The sequence below is a fragment of the Geospiza fortis genome, unplaced genomic scaffold (assembly GCF_000277835.1).
Source record: "Geospiza fortis unplaced genomic scaffold, GeoFor_1.0 scaffold154, whole genome shotgun sequence".
Taxonomy (NCBI): Eukaryota; Metazoa; Chordata; class Aves; order Passeriformes; family Thraupidae; genus Geospiza; species Geospiza fortis.
In genome coordinates, this window is record NW_005054397.1 from 1,310,782 (window position 1) to 1,332,489 (window position 21,708).

At 38.0% G+C, this 21,708-nt stretch overlaps 1 protein-coding gene across 1 annotated transcript; it reads right to left on the reverse strand.

Moving 5' to 3' along the window:
* Nucleotides 1-516: 516 nt before the first annotated feature.
* KDSR (3-ketodihydrosphingosine reductase) lies at nt 517-18,557 on the reverse strand. The gene is made up of 10 exons (XM_005425845.1): nt 18,414-18,557; nt 14,961-15,050; nt 13,824-13,880; nt 8,932-8,997; nt 8,689-8,784; nt 7,530-7,721; nt 5,744-5,827; nt 3,300-3,383; nt 1,393-1,494; nt 517-1,031 (listed from the first exon to the last, which is right to left on the reverse strand). Exons 1-10 carry the CDS (start codon nt 18,555-18,557, stop codon nt 912-914), a joined length of 1,035 nt encoding a protein of 344 aa, XP_005425902.1. The 3' UTR covers nt 517-911.
* Nucleotides 18,558-21,708: the final 3,151 nt, after the last annotated feature.

A 21,708-nucleotide genomic window follows, 5' to 3' on the forward strand; every position in this document is an offset into this window, starting at 1 on the left:
CCCGGCATTTTAATTACAATTGATTACATCATCAACTATTGGTTTGGCTCATCATTTGCAGTTTTGAAACTGATGTGTATAACAGTAGCATTAAGCCACTTTCCAGAGCAAAAACTGGCAGATTAGGTCTCTCTAAAAATTGTACATTGTTTCAATGGCTTAAAATGCTGAGTTATAACTGACACACTTGATACTGGTTTGATTTTTTTGTTGTTCACAACATACTTCAAAGGCCAGAAGATGTACAGACCCGACCACATCTCCTAGCATTTCTCTGTGGGAACGGGTTCTTCATCTCCCTTTAGAAAGTATGCATATATTAAACCATACTTTTTAATTACTCCCACACTGAGAAAGCTTGGATCATACAAACATCTTTGTGATCTTCAGGTTTCCAGTCGTATGTTGGACAGAATAAGGAAAGCTGTCATTGACAGAAGGACCTGTAGATTGGCCAAAGGAAAAGTTAACATTCTAAATCAAAAGCAGTCCCAAAACGTTAGCAAAAGGTACCAGCTTGTTCAGGGGACTTCAATCTACTTCAGCCCAGTCTGTCATGGTACTTATTTCATCCATAAGCACCAAAGTGAGAAAACTTAAGTATTTGTCCAGAATTACCACACATAATCCATTCTCAAATTCTACTCTGCAGATTACTTACGAGCTCTCCAAATTCTTTCCAACTCAAATCACCAAAAAAAAAAGATATCTAATCCTCATTCACACTTTTGCATAGTTTGGCATTTTCTGGATTTGTACTTTTGTTTTTTCTTTCATAGCTTTTGAGGGGACTCCTCTGTCACACATGCAAGTACTTCCAGCCTAAATCCTTCAGGAGCAAAACTGAGTCCCACTTAAGCAGCAAGCTGTCCAGGACTGCTTGACATTCTTCTTTCCACTCACAGTAAAGATTACTCAGTTTTATCTGCACTTTCAGATTTTTCCCTTTGCATCATGCAGCGACGAACTATGCTGTCAAAACTTCCTAGGTAAAATAGGCCAATGATGCGAAAAATGCCCATGCAAACAACCTGGAAACAGAGAGAAACAGCTTTCAATTCATTTTGGATCCTGGATTGCACCATATTATTGAGTCATAAAATTTTTTTAAAAACCAAGTTCTATGCAGGCATGTTATATAATCTTCGGAAAACAAATTTACCAAACCAAGCTAACTATGTAACAGTTCAGGACTGAGTAGCAGTGAATACTCAGCTCAGCTCAGTCACCAACTTCTTCAGCTTAAAAAAGGACTGCAGTTTCCCAAACCCAAGTGCCACAGTATTAACAGCCATTTGATGAAAAGATAACCCATTTTTGCATCATGTTCTACATTCTGAAATTATTTTGAACTATCAGAAATTATGACAACAGGTACTTCCCAAATCCTACCTGCTGAAGACCTTCAGTAATAGAAGTGACTGGTGACATTCCACTTGTCAATATGGACAGCATGTAACCATCTGATCCAACTGAGCTGTTGAAGTTCCCTTGCTGGATGGAAGGATTAAGAAAACAAAAAGTAATTTTCCCAGTTGTGGCAAATCATGATGTGTCTTATTTCAACAGCTACTCTTGATGGACACAGATAACTGATATCACTAACAACAAATATTTAATTGTAAAGAAATATTGCCACAATTAAGAAGCAAAATACTCCAAAATATTTTGGGCTATACAGCAACATTCCAAAAGGCATTCATTTCAAAATAGAAAAGCAAGCTAACTTCTCTTAGGAGAGAGTGTGCTAAATTACTGCAGATTTTTACAAGATATAAAGGCTGTGAATTTCTTCTTGAGCCATGCTTTACTTCTATAGAAAATACATGACAGTCTTCACAGCTATAAGCATATTTCAGAGACAGACTGATACCCTAACTCTATCAGATCACCAACCACTACTGTAATTGTATGACAAATACAGCTTGCCTTTTGTTAAAATTAGCTTGCTTATCACATGAGATTTGCAAGGGGGTGTACTTCAAATGCTAGGTAGCAGGTTCTCTTTCACCTACATCAAGGATTTTTAACTGCAAGACACAGCTTGCTAAGCAATTCAGAGGAGAGAAAAGGCAGGGGGGAAGATACCAGGAAGAAACCCCAAACAACCAAACAACTTTGATTACTTAACAGTAAAATTGCAGTTCTACAGCTCTTACTCCCAGGCTTCTCTCATTTGTTTTCATTTGACTTTATGCCAGAGAGACTTTCTGAAACATTGTGGGACTAAGTCTGTGGAATGTGGAAGTGAAGGGAAAAGGTGGAGTTCCTGAGTCAGGGTTAGGAGTAAATATATGCAAAGTAGTAGAGGTTATTAGATCTGATTATTTCCCAACACACACCTGAGAGTACACAAAAACCTTCTTGTTTCTATTTCAGTCTCTCTGCTGATGGCCGGAGTGCATAAAGACCATGTCTGAACTAATACATGATCCAAAGTGTAGAAAGTATGGTATAAATATACCAGATGCTTAAGATGAGAGAGGAGATTAATTTTCCTCAATCACCAGAGAAGAATACTCTGTTGAGGTAGTACTTGCTTTTAAAACAAAATCAGACATAATTTTGTGTTTATGTGCTGTATCTGTGAAAACACTGTAAAAACTTCACAATTGAACACCTGCTGTAGATGTAAACGATGTTGAAGATCAGATCAAGAGTATTTGGAGCTGCAAAGTAATTGCAGATTTTAGAATTCAATGGGTGTGCTTTATGATCATGAAACTTCATGTTTGTTTCTATTCTGAGGTGCTTTATTAAGCATGCAGGCATTCCCTAGCACAAAACATTGAAAAAAAATCCTCAGAAAGGCAATACATAAGAACAGCATTTAATGTATTTTAATGACTCATAAATCACATACTTCAGATATTAAAAGCCAAAAAAGGGCAACTGCCTTCCTTTATTGTAAAATTATTTTTATATGAACTCATCTTCAAGAAAAATAAGAGAGTACAACAAGCTTTTGAGGTTAGACAAATGGTATTTGACACATAAAAAGTCAATAGTTTAGTGCTTTCAAGTCAGTCATAATCCATCTTTGAGACATTGCATCATACTGATACATCATTTTAATCTGTCTATGTACAACTTCAGATACCTTTTACTTCTGAGAGACTGTATAAAATAGTTTGTGGGCACAGTGGCAAAAGAAGAATAAAGAAAACAGCTCTTGTTCAAACTACCCTAAGAGAACTGTTTTGTGTTAATTGCTTTTGCATTTAGATTAGCCATTATCTTACAGTCTCAGTCCCAGTCTCTTCACCACAGAACATGCTCAAAAAACACAATTTACTTACTATGGCATCTTTCACTATAACTCTGGCAACTTGCTCTGCTTGGCAAACAGATGAGGTTTCAGAAATCAGCTTCGTCTCTAAGGGCTTTAATGGAAAAACACCAGTTTAAGTTTGACTAAGCACACACAGGAGAGAAAAACATGAAGGTCAAATTTTGGGTTTTTTGTCACAGATGCTAGCAAGTGTCCCCTAAAACAACCATTTAAACAGAGGTATAAGCATGTTCATAAATAACAGTCCAATTTTACAAAGGGAAATGACAACTTTTCCTTGAGTAGTACGGTTTTGTATATGCTTTATTACTACCATGAAAGTGAGGTTTTTCCTCCCAAGTATTTTATTTTCAGTAGAAGCTATCAAAATGCTTTAACTATTTTTCCTCAATACTTAGACTCGTTCATTAACCTTTTTTGCCAGAAATTTAGCATACGATAGGCCTGAAATATTTTAAGGTCCTATAAAAGAGTTTGCCTTCTTTTTTCCTTTCAGACCTACTCGAATACTGGGATTAGTTTAATTCTGGGATTATTATTTTTTAAAAAAGCACTTCTACGGGAAAAGTTGAGCAACTACAAGTTTCTCATAATCAATTCGAAGTACTACAGTAATTAAATTTCATAGAAAAGGGCCTATTTCCCAGTATTTGTAGAATTATGAGTTCTGATTTCATCAACTAAGCTCACTGAATTTTATTTTTTTTCTATGTGTATTTTAAGGGTGGCCAGGGGCACATCAGTGCCTTTGCCAGCACAAATCACATACAAAAACCTTTTACATGCATTTCTACAGTGATATGGCTCATGTCATCAGATCTCCATTTCACAGCCCCTTATTTCCTTTTGAGCTGACTGGCCAGTATCAAATGAATCTGAATGAGATACAGGGATATCAACAGTAATTCAAATACTCTAAATCTGGGGGAAAAAACAGCAGCTGTTCAGGAGTGACAGCTAAAGTTAATGACATGTTGGGAATAAGGCAGGCAGAAATCAGCCATTAAATGCTTGATCTGGCTACTCAGCTGGCCAAGGCATGGTTGTCATTTGTGAGGTAGCTACCTCAAAAAAAAAAAAAAAAAAAAAAAAAAAAAAAAAGCTTACTGAATAAACACAAGAAAGCTATATCCTAGCTCCTGACATTTTCTTTCACTACATTCAGTAATTACAGAGAAAAATAAGGAGATGCAAGATAGAGGCATATGATCTAATTAGTATTAAATATTAATATTAATTCAGTAGTATTAAATAAACGTAACAATAAATGAGCATCTGAAATGTCAGAGCAATGCAATATTGCAGAGATTTAAGGTACACTATCATTCTAGGAACAAGTCATCCAAAGAGGTCATGTAGGCTAAAACAAAGCATAATTCTCTCTAGAAGACAAAACAGACTTTTTTGACAAATAAGATAAATCTCTCTGAATCTCTTTCAAAGAGAAATCTTAGATGAACAGTACATTTTCCTGGTGCCTGCTGGTGCCCCGAAATAGGCTAAAAATCCTAGAGAATATGCAAGCTATACAAGTATCTGCAGATGTCTAATTCTGGCAGTTTATGCGGATGTGTGGGAGTGTACATTTAATACAGAATATCTGTATCAAGAAATGATGAAGTAAGAATTGTGTTATACAATCCCTGCTGATTCCTATTCAAAGGGTGAAAGACAAAATGGAATTCAAACTTAATTTCCAATTGTACGTGATGGTGCATGCTGAAAAGATGATAGCCTTAGACAGCAAATTTCTAGTTCACAGTATGCAAATAAAAAATAAAGAGACTTTTTTTCTGGTTACCTGATGCTGTAGTCTGAACAGGGGGCCTGAATGTGATTTTTAGAATTATACTTCACATGTATGGAGATGGCAAATGACAAGACGTGACTAAAGGTCAAAACTTTCGCTTTTAAGGTAATCCAAATGAAAAATGCCTCCTGCTGCTGACAGATCCTTCTGAAAAGTGATACTGTCATTTCCACTATGAACACAGTGCCAGAGAGTTTTCTTTCTACTGTAATACTAGAGAACAGTCATTACTGAACTGGGTCATTACATGCATTCATAAAATCTGATCTGGTTGCAGGCTCCACTGAAGGAACTGAGGTTTACTTCCATCTGTCACATCTATCACAACAGCCACACATTATCGGAGATGCAAAATAGGAGTATTATTTTTGATTAATTAAGCTTTAGTATCAAAACAAATAGTGATTTTAGAGTTTACCACCCCATAGCAATATTCTGATTGCATGCAGGAATATTCTGCAATGTTTCAGATCTTAAAGGCAAGTATTAAAGCCTCAGAACAAGAATCTACACAAAATTATCCTGCAACCTATATAACTCTGCATAGTTAAAAACTGGTAAAATTGAAGTGTTTAAGACTACTTATTCAAATCTTATTATGATTTAAAAACACTGATTTCAAAAATTGAAGGACAATTTACCTTTGTTTTACTTTCTTCTGCAAAGCCAGGAGTATCAGTATCTGGAGGATAGGCCACTGTTACGTAGACATTGTAAGGTTTTACCTGTGTTTTACAAAAGCATTAAGTGTTACCTTAATACAGACAGCTTTTACATGTCCCTTATAACTTCATCAATTTTTCTTGTAATTAATAAGTTCAGCAAGCAACAATTCAGATTGCTTCTAGGGTTAAGTACTCAGCAATTTCAAGACTTGCTGCTTTGTCAACTGAGAAACAAAACAGCAAAGATTTTAAAAAGGTGGTTGCGGTGCTTTTTCTAATAAAATTCCCTAAAAACTTTGCAAATTATTTGATGAATCTTGGTGGTTTTCAAGACACCTAGGAAGAATATTAAAGTAGTTTAGGTCTAAAATTTTACCAATTTCAATTTCTAAAAGAAGACTAAACCACTGTCAAATACCAGTACCAAACATTTATAAATACAAGGCCAAAAAGGCTTTCACCAGGGGAAAAAAGCCAACAAAAAAGTAAATTCAAATTTGTTATCTTTAAGAGGTATACTCAAGTCTCAAGGCTTTCCAACCCATGGAAACTTGCAAGAGGTCAAAGTCTAAGGAGACAAAAAATAATTGGAAAATGTGAGGGAAAATGGAAGATCTTAGATCAAGGATTGTATTTATTTATGTATTTGTATGTACATGTCACAGAACTTAGTGCAATCCTATTCAAACTGCTACAATGCAAATCTGTACCAAAATAAAAATAAAAAAAAAATTAATGAAAACATTCAGAGGGCTGCGATAAAGCAAAATGTTGTAAAACACTGAGCATTTTTATTTATATTATGAAACATTCTATATTGAACACACTTCCTGAAATACCACACCACACACCCATAAACACCCTATTTTTAGTCTTGAGTAATTCAGTCTCCAGAAAAGTATCTGCCACCAGTCTGAAGAAAGACCCTGCATTCACACTGTTCTATTTGGCAGACCAGAAGAGATTAGAGGCAGTTTTACCCCACATTCTTACCCTGATCACGGCATATGACAGGGACTATGTAAGGGTCTGGAACTAAACGAAGGCATTTCATATATAAACACATAATTACTCAAATACACATTCCTGACAGGAAAATGACAAAAGTAATTTTCAAATCAGTTTTCTCTCTCTTACTACAATGTGTTTACCCCCCTTGTTCCACTGAACAATGAAAATAGTGTTTCGTTTTGGTCTTAAACATAAGCTTAGATCACTGCAGCATAAAAAGCTCATATATATGAAAATATAGAAGGGTGAGTAACCGCAAACCCAATTTTTGTTTTGGTGGACAATCCTCAAATTCTAGCTTGGGAGTTCTACACTTTCATATGGTTCACATACCACTTACCATGGACACTCAAACAAACTGGCAATCTCATGCATCCATGTGATATCTTCAATAACATTTTGCACTTAGAACCTTGAAGAAGGCTTTTAATCAAGAGTCTTAAAAAACTAGTCCTTTTAATTAAAATAAATGATTGAAAAAATGTCTGCACATGTGGTCATACTCAGTTTTAGGAACAGATTCAATCTATTCCCTCTTATGCAATTGAAATCAGGTTAGTTTCTGCAACCCATGCAGAGCAGTAAGATTGTACTGCTACCAAATGAGGGCAAATAACACACAGATATTAGCAATGCTGCACAATACAACCCCCCCCCCCAGTCCATTTGAATGAAAATGTCCTGTCCTAAACAGGACAGCTAAAACAAAATTGTTTATAACCAAAATTACTTAAAACCATTGCACACATACCTCCATTTGCAGGGCTTCAGCCAACCCTCGAAGAGCAAATTTGGTGGGAGAATAAGCTGTATATCCAAACAGGCCTAGCTGGCCAGCCTGAGACGACACAAAGACAATCCTTCCCATTCTGCGCTCCTTCATGGTAGCGATTACTGCTCGGCTTGGGTAAACACTGCCCAGGTAATTGACTGCCATTAATCTCTGTACAAACAACATCAATATTGGAGCATTTTAGCCTCAGAGCCAGAATTCTTCAGCCAGCTGTTTGGTCTTATTTATGAAAACACTCTATTTCAGTCTGCTTTAACAATCAAGTTCACCAGATCTGTTCTGGCAAAAGAAACAACTGTTTTCTATCCTACAACTTCATAAACTGTTTTATAGCTAAAAATCTCACTCCAAGCCAAAAGAAATCCTGCAAGTCTTAATAGCATCCAGGATACTGATAATACTGTGAAGCATATGGCCTTGAAGGAGAAAGAATAATATTTCAGGGAAAATCTAACCTGAACAGCCTCCAGGAAGCAATCCATTTATGCATGATGCATGAAAACATACTGAAAGTTTAAAGAGCTTTCTAAAACAGGAAACAGGAAAAATGCTATGTGTATCTACACGTTTCAGAGATTTTATTCTTTGCCAGGATAAAGGGAAGTCTTTAATTTCATTCTCTACAAGACATAAAACACAACTGATAGCCTATACAAGCAATAAAATGGATGATTCAAATTTATTATAAAATTATGCCCATTTAGTGTTTTCAGATGATTCAGCATTGTCTGTAGATGAATGGAGGCCTGAGGGCTGTGGGCAAAAAGTAACCAAAATACAGATGTTTTCGGGTGGCTTTTTTGTCTTTTCATCAGAGCATCAGCTTCTCAAGCTGAAACAATTTGTGCATCTCAGAACTGAACACTGATAACAGCTGCATTTTTCTTAAACAGGTTAAAAATATTTTTGAAAAATCTTCAACAGAAAAAAATAAAACTATGTGAAATTGTTAGGGGAGAAGTTAGAGGCAACCTTTGCAAATCTGAAGAGATCTGACAGCTAGCACAAGTCAGTTGTAGCACTGTTCAAGTCTGCAGACACAGGAATACAATCTAATTGTTAGAATGGTTAAATAAGAAATCATCTTATGATGAAATAAAAATGTATGCTCACTCACTTCAAAAGAATTCACTTCAATATCCTCAAATTTTCCTGTAACTGATGTTCCTGCACAGTTTACGAGCATGTCAACTGGCCCCAACTTCTCCTGAGCCTGGAAGAGAGGACAGAGGTTAAGATATTCTTTATGAGGAAAAAACCTTCCTATATCACTGTACAAATAAGAAACTATTTCCAACAAAATTACAACACACAGAGATAAGCTTCTCAAGACATGTAGGTGAATCAGTTATTTTCTCACCTGTTTTAGAACATTCTCCACCTGTTCATAGTCTTTAGACACATCAACAGAAATACAGAGTACAACCTAGAAAAGAAAAGTGAAAGCACATTTTCACAACACACCAGGGTCCAGTAAATGTTGACTTAGAGCCTTTCAAAATGAAACAAGCCCAATGCCATATCTTTTCCACAAAAAAAGTCTTTTTGACAAGATATTCTGCACTTCTTACACATTGGAGAAAGCAGTTTCTGCTACCTCCAAGCTCCTCCCCCTCACACACAGGTTCTAGTACAATAAAGATTACATTAAGAACAAATAAGCACTCCATGATCTTCAAAGCAGTGACTCATGTGCAAAGTACAATTTCTAATTTACTGTACTAAGAAACACTATTGACCAAGTTATTTACATGAAGTTTAGTAAAAGCTGTTTTAACTAAGACAATCAAAATTCCCCAGCAATATGTTTAACTTTCATCAGCTAAACATAACACAAACCATCTGTATGGCCTAGGCTCATCTTTATAGAAAAAACTGGTTTTTTCCACCACATAGCAAGGCATTGTTGCAGTGTTACCCTGAAATGGCAGCACCAGCACTGCAAAAAAATAATCTTTTCCAAAATTTAGGAAGCAAGTGTTAAAAACCCTCTAATTTTAGTACTTGCAATGCACACTACCTCCTTATTTCATTACTTTTTTGTAGTACACCTAGTTGCATAATATTTAATTGGGACACCTCAAGGACAAAATGAAAATAAAAATTCTGTGAGAAACTGACTCATTGCACAGTGTCAAATATCTAAAAAAGTGAAGGCATGTGTACATATTTACATCTTGTCTGAATATCAGACATTAAGGGGTTTAGTTTGAAAGATATAGAAAAATTAAAATAACCAGGGCAGAAAGAAGCAGAAGGGAGGGGTGGGCAGGCAGGATGAAGGAAAAGAAGTGATAGTGTTATGGTTTTTTTGCAGCTAAAAGTTAGGCCCTGTTTTCCTTGAAAATTACTGACTACTTTCAGCAAGATGGTCTCAGAATCTGGGTTTTCAAACACCTTCAAATGAACTCCTGGTCAAAGAAAGCACTGCTTCTTTTGGGTTACCACTTCCAAACTGTGACTGCTGCAAACACCATGTACTGACAAATAAGCTACTCTCCCTGCTAAGCCATCAACAGAGCTCTGGGGCAATTGCTCATCTTGAACAGAAAAGCCATCTCCTATTGCAATAATAGGAGGCACTCCTGTATTCTTGTTCCAGCTTCTATTCTTTCTGTTACTTTGGTCAAATTAATTTAAAAGTCAGAGATAAAATAAAACAAAGTCATCATGTAAAAAGTATGCTCATGACCAATTATCATGGAGCATGTGGGCAAACACACACAAAAAAAGGCCCACCACAGTGTAACTAACTGCTTTGGCAGCCAGTGATTCGTCAGTCCTGCCCCTGGTCAGACTGTGACACTTCTTAGCAGCATAAACAGCATCTGCCTGCCATTCCTGTACAGCAGGTTGGCTATTCCTGCCTCCCAGCACTGTGTGTAGTTGGACAGCAGAGTAAACTTGTGGCACAAGTTATTGGCAAGAATCCCCTTAAGGCATTTATTACATTTTGGAAACATTTATCTTTTTCATAAGTTTAAGAACAAAACAGCAGCTGAATGCAAGCAACACTGAATTATCAAATGGATGTCTTTGCCAAGATCAGCGAGGGGATGAAGTAAATCACAGTTCTCTATAGAAATTGGAGCAATTTGTTAATTTAACAGATTTCATAGATTAGTTACACTGTGAACAACACACTCGGGAACTACCATAGCTTTTACTGACTACTATCATATTTTACAATTCACCTCTTTGCTTCTATTATTATACATTCTTTCTGCTGCCTTATACTAATTACCTTTACTCCAAAATATGGACCATAGATCCACATCTAGGATACCAGAAGTAGTCTTATGCCCAGCCCTGCTCATCACATTTTGTTCTAAATATTGCATGATGTTGGATCATTAATAAAGCCTTCCCCAATAAAAGATCAACTCAACCCCCAGTAAAGTAACAGAAAATATTATAGATTAGAAAAAGGATTTTATAAATACTGGAAAAAACCTCTAAGGGTAAGGATTTTGCTGCAGTACACACCTACATCCAGAGAGGCTGTACCATCAGCACTCTAAATCACAGGCAAACAACTTTAACCTTTAAACTTTAAAGGTACATACAGGCCAGACTCTGGTTGTCAATGCAGCTTGGTTTCAAGTATGTATCCAAGAGCTGAACAGTGACAGTACATGCCCAAAAAAACAGTAATCTTTTCTGAGGATCTCTGCCTCTTGACATGGGACCACTCAGCGTCTTCAAGGACACAGACAATGAGATCTGCAGGAAGTTTGCAGGTGACACCAAGCTTGGTGGTGCAGCTGACACACACAAAGGACAGGATGCTATCCACAGGAACCTGGACAAGCTTGAGAAGTGGGCTCTTGGGAATTTCATGAAGTTCAACAAGACCAAGTACAAGGTATTGCACCTAGACTGGGACAATCCCCCCCCTCCACTGATGCAGGCTGGGGGAGGAACTGATTGAGAGCAGCCCTGGGGAGAAGGACTTGGGGGGGTGCTGGTGGATGAGGGGCTGGACATGACCCAGCCATGGGCACTCACAGCCCAGAAAGCCAAATGTGTCCTGGGCTGCATCCAAAGCAGTGTGGGGAGCGGGGCCAGGGAGGGGATTCTGCCCCTCTGCTCTGGTGAGACCCCACCTGGAACCCTGCATCCAGCTCTGAGGCCCCAGGAAGCATATGGACCTGTTGGAGGCCACAGAAACAACCAGAGGGCTGGAGCACCCCTCTTCTGAAGACAGGCCGAGAGAGGGGGTGTGTAGCATGGAAAAGGCTTCAGGCAAACCTTACAGCTGCTTTTCAATATCTAAGGGGGCCTACAAGAAAGCAGAAGAGGGGCATGTAATGATAGGACAAGGGGAAATGGCTTTAAACTGAAAGACAGTAGGTTTAGATTAGACACTAGGTAGAAATTCTTTACTGGGAGACACTGGCATAGGTTGCCTAGAGAAGCTGTGGATTCCTCATCCCTGGAAGTGTTCAAGACCAGGTTGGATAGGGCTCTGAGCAATTTGGTCTGGTGGAAAGTGTCCCTGCCAAGAGCAGGAGAATTGGAACTAGACAATCTTTAGGGTGCCTTCCAGCCCAAACCATTCCACAATTCTGTGATCTACTAAAGGTTACAGTCAGTGTATGTTACTTATACCAGGGATCACCTTTCTCTACAGCCTTTCAGTAATCCTTTTGTACAGCTCCTCTGTTCATCTACTTTACAGTAGTCACTTTACAGGTTTTGATCTGTTGTTCCAGTGCCAGCTCTGCCCCAGACTCCCTGCCTTCTCCAGTTCTGTTCTTTCCATTCAGATAAGTCAGGCTTCCCTGAGACCACGTCCACAACCCAACAGCTACACAGGAGCCAGCCTGCCCACCACCTCTGCTGCCAACTGCTTAACCTGCCTGCAAGCCTGAAACTGCTTCTGCAAAAAAAGTCCTAGTCAGTCCACACTGGAGCTTGCTCAGCTTGAAGGTGTTTTTGGAGATTTTCACTGAAACTTCTAGGTACATGCACCAAATAGTAGTCGTTTTAGAAGTCAGCATCTATCAAGCTAGGACAGATTTTAACAAGAACATCCTGACACAGTGTTTGACAAGGGATTAACTGTAATGCTAAGCTTGGAAAACTGCTAGAACAGCTAAAAGAAAATGGTTATCAGGATTTTTTTTTAATGGGCAAAATGCAGCTTCTCCTCACCTCAAATAGCTTAGATTTTCAAACAAAGTTGATCTGAGTAAGGCAGCATGCACAGAAAAAAAACAAACCAGCTTGAGCCATTTGATAAAAATATAAGGAAGCATCTATCTTATCTTATAAATGGAGGTATTAAAAATTTTTGTATAATTTTCAGCTACTATACTAACATTTGTGCCAGCAAATATGCAGCTTTTTTCATTGCTTCTTTTCAACAGAATATCTAGTTTATCAATTCAATTCTTTAAAGTAAGTTCTCAAGTATAAGTAAATAATCAAATCAGCTGGGACTGAGGGCCCCATAAAAATTATGGACAACTGAATTGCATTTATTTGTGATCATGAAAGGAACTTAGTTACTAAGTTACTTTTATGATAACAAAGTTCTGGAACACAAGAAATCAAAGATGTTAAGAGTTTCAGTACTATTTCCCCTCTCCCCTTCATTATTAGTAGTAAGAAAAAATTATTTTACTATTTCACCTCAAGTTTGCATGTTTTGAACACAGCAAGCTTAGCTATTCCAAGTTTGTACTTCTGCAAGCTCTAAACTATTGCCCTCATGCACAAGTGCATTATCTATGCAGCAAAGCAGCTTCTATGTTTAGAAGTCTCTGAACTTCCCAAATTTAACTTGTGTAACTGGTACAGGAATTAGTCAGGAAAAGGAACAAAAGTATGACCTAGTGAAATAAACCTGGGAACAAGCAACTAAACTTCTTTCCCAAGACACATGCTGTATTTATGAATTGCAAAAAACATGGTATTTGAGGAAAAAAAAAATTGGTTCTTCCAGTTCATTTGAAAGAATAAAATGCTTATCAAGTGACAGTAAATTGCAGCTCTCTAAAAAAGCATTCTACACCTACAGATGAAGACATCTTTTTCTAAGAAAAGCAGGCTAATGCACTAGCTAGGCAACATCAAATATAGCAAGAGCTCAAAACATCTCATGTAAACAGACTGGTATTCCTAAATCCAAATACTGAGTCCTCACTCAGTTTTGTCAAACAACTTTGTTTTAAATACAGGACCAGTGAACTGTGTTGTAGTCACTGTCTTAAAACACACAACAGCCCCTCTTGGCAGTGACCTTACCTGCTTGTCATTAACAGAGTACTTTTCTATTTCCTTCTTCGTCTGCAACAGCTTATTCTGAAATGGACACAGAGAGCGCCTGAAACATAGTTCTGAGAGCAGTCCTCAGTACTTCAATATGGCTTAAGCCCTAAAGCCCCCCAAAGTTATCCTCAAATAGTTAAGAACATTTTACTGTCATTTTGAAGACTTACAAAGACATGAAAACATGACATTTATCAAGAACTCACTTCTCTGTTTTCCACTTTGTGTTCTAAAGCCAGTAACAACTTCCATAGATTTTGTTCCATGCTACAGAGAGCGCCTGAAACTGTAGGTATTGGTTCTTCTCCTTTATTTTGGCTCTATTTTATATTTATGTGATATTACATAAACCTTCCTGCAGAATAATCACTGGCATGAAATCATCAAATCCCAAAAATCTGGTAAATTCAAAGTGTAATAATCCTTTCAAGAAAAATTCTCTTAACTCTGACTACATTCAAGATTATGTAAAGTAAGTTCTCAAGTGTAAGTAAATTATCAAATCAGCTGGGACTGAGGGCCCCCAAAAAATTAAATCCTTTTATTTCCAGAATAATTAGGTTTTTTGCAACAAATAAAACAACAGCCTGTTACGAAAACAGAGTATTTCCAGTTAAATTCTGAATACCTCTTAGTTAAAAAACAGCAACAAAAAAAAACTCAACAAAGCAATGCTTTTCCTTCCAAAGCTGTCTTGATGAAGAGTTTTTCACTATGATATAATGCCAATTAGACACCAGTACATTTTGTGAATTTTAGAGAAGATTAGACTCCCACATGTCACTTACTGTAAGGAAATTCCACAGTTTTAACCAAAATAGGGGTTTTCCTGATTTTTGTGCTCTGGCACAAATCTAGACAATGATATAACAAATGGCAATAACAAAAGCAACAGCACTGAAGTTTTAAATCAAGCTAATCACAAATTCCATGTTGGGCTATGCTTCTTAAAAAGGCAGCCACCTCTGCTATTCAAATGCATTAATTTGGAATGCTTAGGGTCCCCTTAAAATACACACTGAAGTAGTATGAATAATCAGCTGTTCCAAAATTATTCCCCAGCTATACAGATTTTGTGAACAGTTTAGCCAGTAAAATTACACAGGCACTTACCTCATCCCTTGCAATCAGTGTTATGAAAGCACCTTGCTTATAGCATTCAATAGCAATGCATTTTCCAATTCCACTGGAGCCTCCAGTTACCTAAAAGTTGTTTGAAAATATCAGTGTTAGTCCACTATTCTCATCTCTTCTCACATATGTATGAGTCAAATCACATGAAAATTCCAAAAACATACTGAGGTTAAAATATCACCCCATGAGACACAAATACAGGAGACGCACTAAAGTTAGCTTACTTATGGAGTATGAATGAAACATAAGATCTGAATAGATCAATGAGCCTTTGTTTCTACCTTAAAACCAGTTTTACCTCAGTTTTTGGTCACTTCTGTTGTCAGGCACACTTAGACCATTCCCACATGGGCACTCTCACATGTTCCATAGGCTACTTCTAAAAGCATCTTGTTAGAAGTTTGAAATCACTATGAATGCCATGACACTGCCATTACATACTGTCCCCTCAGACCTGGCCACAGTAGAAATTACTTGTAAAATCAGCTATTGCAGATTACTTTCTGAAGATGTCATCATCCAAACATAAACAAAAAACACTTTCTTTCTTATTAAGGGAAAAATCCCATTAATTCAACAATTTGCCCTTTGTAGTGTATTTTTCAGTCCCCCAGTCAGAACCTTGAACTGTCCCCATTCCATCCTGCTATTTGAGTTTACTGGGGATGCCAACACCTAAATTTCACTAACTTTTTCTTCTTCCTCCAAGCTGTACCATCTGGATAGTCTTATATGCAAACAGGAAGTTAATATTTCATTAATATTAGACAAACACAGATTGATGGCTACAGTCCTGCATCATATGCTGCAGGAGTGTACCCTGACAAATCATACCAGCATACAGCTGAAAGTCACCTTACCACCTCTCTCACTACCCTCAATAAACCTATTTATGAACTGCCTGTGGAACAAGATGTAGATGACAATCCTGACCTCTCTTTTTGACTAAAATAAAAATGTCTGCCTGATATCTTTAGGTGACTTGGATCAGTCTCAGTCTGCATGTGCTGTTGGTTCTAGGACACTGGTATCTTCCTTATATACCCAAGTTATTAGAATTTTCCTTAAACAGCATATTAAAACTCATATTGAGAAAATATTGGAACAAAATACCTAGAAGCAGTTATTTTAAAGAAAAACACATTGATGAAATGAGTTCGGAAGAATTGGAAGAAGATGAAATTCAGATTTCGTTGGAAATCATCACCTTTTGCTCTTCATTAAAATCTTTCCAAAGACTCCAGTGAAAGGCTACCTCCTCCATTTTAAGAAAATGGAGGCATTGAGCTAATTAGTGTACCAGCAAAGATCCCAATCCCTAACTACACATCCTATCAAAAGTCTTGTGTTATCTTCTCATTAGGTAATGTCTCAGTTTTGTTTTCAGAAATGCATTATCCTCAAAATTCTTTCCACTCCCGGAGGCAGTAAAGTCAGAAGAGTCAGAAGTACATTCCCATGAGTCACTAAACTCTTCTTTCATTTGAGTATTTTACCACTAGCCTTCAAAAACAGCTTAGTGCAAATAAAATAATCCCAGCAAAGATTTTCGACACAACCCACAGTTTCTGACTGGTTCATCTTGAGCCGAAAATGGGCCAAGAATGGGCGTAGCACTCACAAAGACTAATTTCGGCACTTTAGGCTTCCTCTGTTACTAGAGAGAACTGCTTCAGATTAACTTCTAAGTGACTCTGCAAGATCAGCTTCTCAGTATCCAAACCTTCGAGGATAACTCCAAGAAATGCAAAACCCTGTCTGCAGTATTACGAAACAACAATGACAGCTTTCAGAGTAAATAAGTCCATAAGAGTGCGAGTGTCAATTATTGATTTGTCACTTCAGCAGAACAACAGAATTAATTTAATGATTCATTAGGGACAGAAGCAACAAATACACAGAAATTCTTAAAATGGATTGCAATATTTCAATACATAGCTGAAAAGGTTAAAATAGTTTGATACATTCAGGCAGACCTCAGATCCACAGTATGTGAGAGACGCTTCCACAGATCAGCAGCAGGTACACCGGCACTAATCAATGGGCATGGAAGACTGCTCCAATTCCAATTTTTGGTGAGACAGCTGATCACTACCAGCACAAACTGGTGGCTATCAGGAATGGATCAACTACACCAGTGCTTGAGGAATTCTCTGCAGGTGAAGGTACTGGCACCAAGCCTCCAGCTTGTCAAACAGCACTAACGTTCACTTCAGAAAGACAATGTCTGACGTCATGCAAGGAACAGAAAAAGGAAGTTTTTATTTACAGTCACACCCAAGAACACTGAACAGAGCTCATATCAGATTGATGGATGATAAAGTGCAATATCAATTAGCTGGGAACTTTAGCATTTAGGTGGGAGGCTGCTACAAGCACGTGGGAGGTTGTTACTAATACATCTTTAAAGGAGCATTCACCATGAGTGCTACTGTAATAGCAAAAAATCTCCAACACCAGTGAAAAGTTTGCTTTGTGCTATAATGAAGTTAACCTAAGCAAATCTATGAGGTCTATTAGATATGTAAGTTCCTAACATGCTCAGAAGTAATAGAAGAGCACACATCTACTCTGCTAAAGACAACATTATTACAATTACTTACCCTTGTGGCTAATGGTTCTACACTGCTACTGCATTTCATTAATTCTGGACATTTGAATTGCCACCAATCCCATTTTTACATTTTACTGTAACCCAGCCTCAGAGGAGTGACCAAAAATAAAAATATGGCCACTGCAACTCAAATCACAGATTAGTATTTTGACAAGAAAGCACAATTAAACCTTAGCATTAATTCAAATATCCAGAATGCAACACTTGAGCAGCATTACTGAGCTGTTTCCAGGCTTAAAAAGAAGAGGTACCAAACTACGTATGCCAAAAAGTACTTGGCTACAACTTGTTGAGCTATAATCCCTGATAACAGAGTTCAATTTTTAAGTGTCACAGGATTTATTTCCCCCTTATAAGTGGAAACAGTGGTGTGAGGTACAGAGAATTGATCTATTATATCTTCAAATCTGAGATACTGGAAATTCATTTCATTTGATGAGACAGTCCAAATCCAAATTAACTGAACTGTCATCAGGAATGATCAAGACTTGATATGGCATCTCCAATAGAACTTAGTAACTTTCAGTGAGAACTGGATGCAAGCTGGCTTCATGCTTTGAGACAGTGCTCTGATAGAAGGTTCTACTGAAATGGAACGTGCCTTTAATCGGCTCTAAGTGGTTAGCACATCTGACCAGGCTCAAAATGACCTCTTGCCGAACCACTCAGATGTGTCCAAACCACAGATCTTATCACTCCCAGCACAGGAACGACAACAGTGCTGAGATACCAAGATGGGCCTTCCTTACAGCTGACCACAGTCACCACACTGGGTTCTGCACAGAAGTGGGGAAATTACTGGACTAGAGACGACCCACGTGCAGGCGGGTTCGGCATGAACACCCTGAACTACATTCACATGAAGAAGGGCCCTTGTCAAACCGAATGGGAGACAGCCCCACGCAGGTAACATCTTTCCATTTCCTGCCATCGCTACTCCGAACTTGGATAACTGCATTCATAACATTGAATGCAAACTCAGGGGTTTGGGTTCTTCTCAGAAATTCAACTTGGTTTTAGAAAGATTAAGGCTGAAACAAGGGGAGAAGATCAGTGTTCATATTTCAGCATGGAGTTTTTAAACATCACTCAAGAACTTCTGTAGAGAAACTGACGAGAGAACATGTATAGAGAGCAGGTGTAACACCCCTGACAAAGGGCAATTAAATGTGGTCTGAGTGAGCTCAATGCAAATGCAGCAGTGGTGACTGCCTTAGCCTATTTTCATACTCCTGTCTACTGTTACAAACAGCTACCAAAATACTAGCTTATTCTCACAGAATCCATGACATGTACTAGTTTGTAGCCTGAGACCAAAGGAGAGAGATAAAGCCAATGGCAAAATAAGAAATGTATTAAACTGCCTTCTGAAGCACAAAGAAGTTCAGCACATGAAGCTGCATCTCTACAGCACAAAAATAACTTTTACACCCTTTCTTTGAGAATGTTTTCCTAGTCATGCAAGAAGTAAAAAAGTATTAAGCATCTAAGAAGCATTTTGTTTAAAATAAGCTAAACCTAATGCCTGAGCCAATTTAAGAGCAGGGAAAGCCCTTATCATTTAGTGGTGCTAGCTGGGGTAAAGAAAACGCATAGCAGATAAGGATGGGGTGGGGGGAGAGGGGGTGAAGAACCCACAAGATTAGACGATGAGTAATTTGGAGCTCTCTAGACTCTCACTCTGAATAGCACTCCTTTTCTGAGAAAAAGGGGCTCTTATAATTCTATGATTTTTCCATAAACCACATCTCGCCTAACACAGCAAGGGCTTCTGTCACGCAAACGCGCAAATGACTGTGGGAGAGGACAAAGGAAAAAAACCTCAAGTTTTCTGCTTCAAATTCCTATCCCAAATGGCAGCCAGAGTAAGTTATTCAGCCATAACTCAGACATCTCCTAACCATAACTGCTAGGAGTAAAGAGAAATAATTTTTCTGAAGGATTAAAAGTGAAAAGAATGCTGACTTAAGTTGAAAATTCAATAACTGGTATGTAATAGCCTCTGAAATTGCCTAATGACCTTCCTTCAGAAATGCAAAAGATTGCATTATATTTTGAACAGATCCGTAGAAAGAAATGTTTCTAGGGAAGACTGACTTCTTCTGCTTCAGTAAAGCAATTTATTCAGGTATATTTTGAAAAATTATAGTGTGCAATGACAATCACTCACCCTGTTGAAAGGGCTCAACCAGCTATATACACAATTTGCAGGTCATTCTTTTACTTATTTCAACAGAACATTTAACTGAGGCCTGATACTTACACAGATTTTGATCTTTTTCAGTGAGAAGACTTCAAAGAAACCCTTACATAATGTTATGGTCCTTAAATATTTTCATGAAGTCTCTCAGTCATTTCAGTATCAGAGACTGTTCGCTCCCACCATACGATTAAAGAATTCACTTTACACACACAACATGGGAAGTCTTCTTGAATAGTATTTCTGATTTACATTACCATCATCCAATACTTTTCCTTATGCATGACATTAGGGAATCTGAAATGCACAAGTGTCCAGCATTATTAACAGCATCTACACATCTAAGAACTAAGGACCTTCAAACCAACTGTTCCATATTTCATTAGTTTGCATAAGCACTTTAGGAGCGTAACTGAAGTCAAAATAAAGCAAGCAGTTCTACAAGTGGTGACATCAATAAAACTGTCTGCCTGCAGATTTGTATTTGTATCACCAAGTTCGATATATCTTACAGCCTTTCTGTAAGATTTTTCATCATCAATATATTCATATAGTTAGTTTTCCAGCTGAACTCCTAATTTTACAGGACTTGCAGGAATACTGTTTTTCAGACTTCTACTAGTACCAAATTGAGCATAAACTGCTAATTAGCAGCAATGGTTACAGGAAGGCTTCTCCAACAAGAACAGTCTCATCATTTTTAATGTGAATTTGTTTTAATGAACCCTTCTGATTGGAAGAGCCAGCACAGTAGCTTTTAAATAGTTTAATCCCTACACAGAACTAACAAAACTCCATGTAATCATTGCATATATAAATAAATAAAACCAACCAAGCAAAATCCATTTCACTTTTTATGTTTGCTATTCTATTTCTTCACAAAAGTCACAGAAAGTGCGTAAGTCTCCTTCACCTTTGCCTTAATAATCTTTACTCCTACAGGGAAAGAGCCATAACCCAAGAACCTTAATGCAACCTTGAACACACCTCACACAGAATATGATGCTGTAAAGCCAGTTACAGCACCCAAGCTAACACCTACTGCATAAAGCAACTGGGGAGCACTGTTGCAACTTGGAAACATCTTAATCATTCTGGGGACAGCTCCATCCTCCAAAGAGGAACTCCAAAAGATAATAATGAAAAAAACCAAACCAAAACGATTCACTTACAGTAAATTTAAACAAACAGTAAACTGCAGCTTGTCTGCACAAAACATACCCTGGAGATTTGGAGATAAATTAAGAAAGCTGATTCTAGAACCCTGAATCCTTTGAACTGCTTAACTCATTCACCGTCATGCACCCAAGTTCACTATTTTGTGATGCCTTGGAAAGCAACCGAGTAGTAGTCCCCTTTCTTCCGTCCCTCTCTTCCCAAGCCATATATTCATGTAACTTCCATGGTCTCTTTCAACAGTATGCTCTTCCAAAGACTTCCTTCTACCATCTTGTCAAAATATTGCTCAAAGACATCCATATCAATGTGCTTAAAGATGAAAGGCAAGTGTCATCTGGCCACTTCCTTTGTATTGGTTTTTCCATTTCCTCATACCTGACTTGGTTTTTTAGACCAAGGAGATCATAGGTTTGGCCTTTGGTTTATGCGTGTGTACACACACCACGTCTCATTACCCTGGGAGATGCTAAAAGAAAAGAAAACTCGAGGTAACCGGTGGCTTTGGAGAATACAAAAGGAATGGCTCAAAAAGCCAGCGCTGAGATTGGAAGATGGTGACTCAGACCATCGCCTTAAGCCAACCGGGACACGCAGCGGTTGTCAGAGCCATCCGGACAGGTCATTTCCTTATCACCCGGGACTTGTGGCTCCCGGTGTTTTGGTAGCTCGGGGTGCCACCGCCAGCTTTCCACGATTCCTCTCGGAGCCGCGGGCACCCCCAGGGCTGGCGCTGC

What these genes read in the sequence shown, in the direction of transcription:
- KDSR (XM_005425845.1), bottom strand. Translation starts at nt 18,557, where the DNA reads ATGAATGCAGTTATCCAAGTTCGGAGTAGCGATGGCAGGAAATGGAAA. An exon ending in ACTCTGTTAATGACAAGCAG is followed by an intron (nt 8,998 to 13,823) that starts GTAAGGTCACTG and finishes TTTCTTTTCTAG; the next exon opens with GTTGTACTCTGTATTTCTGT. An exon ending in TTGAAGTGAATTCTTTTGAA is followed by an intron (nt 7,722 to 8,688) that starts GTGAGTGAGCAT and finishes TTGTTTGTACAG; the next exon opens with AGATTAATGGCAGTCAATTA.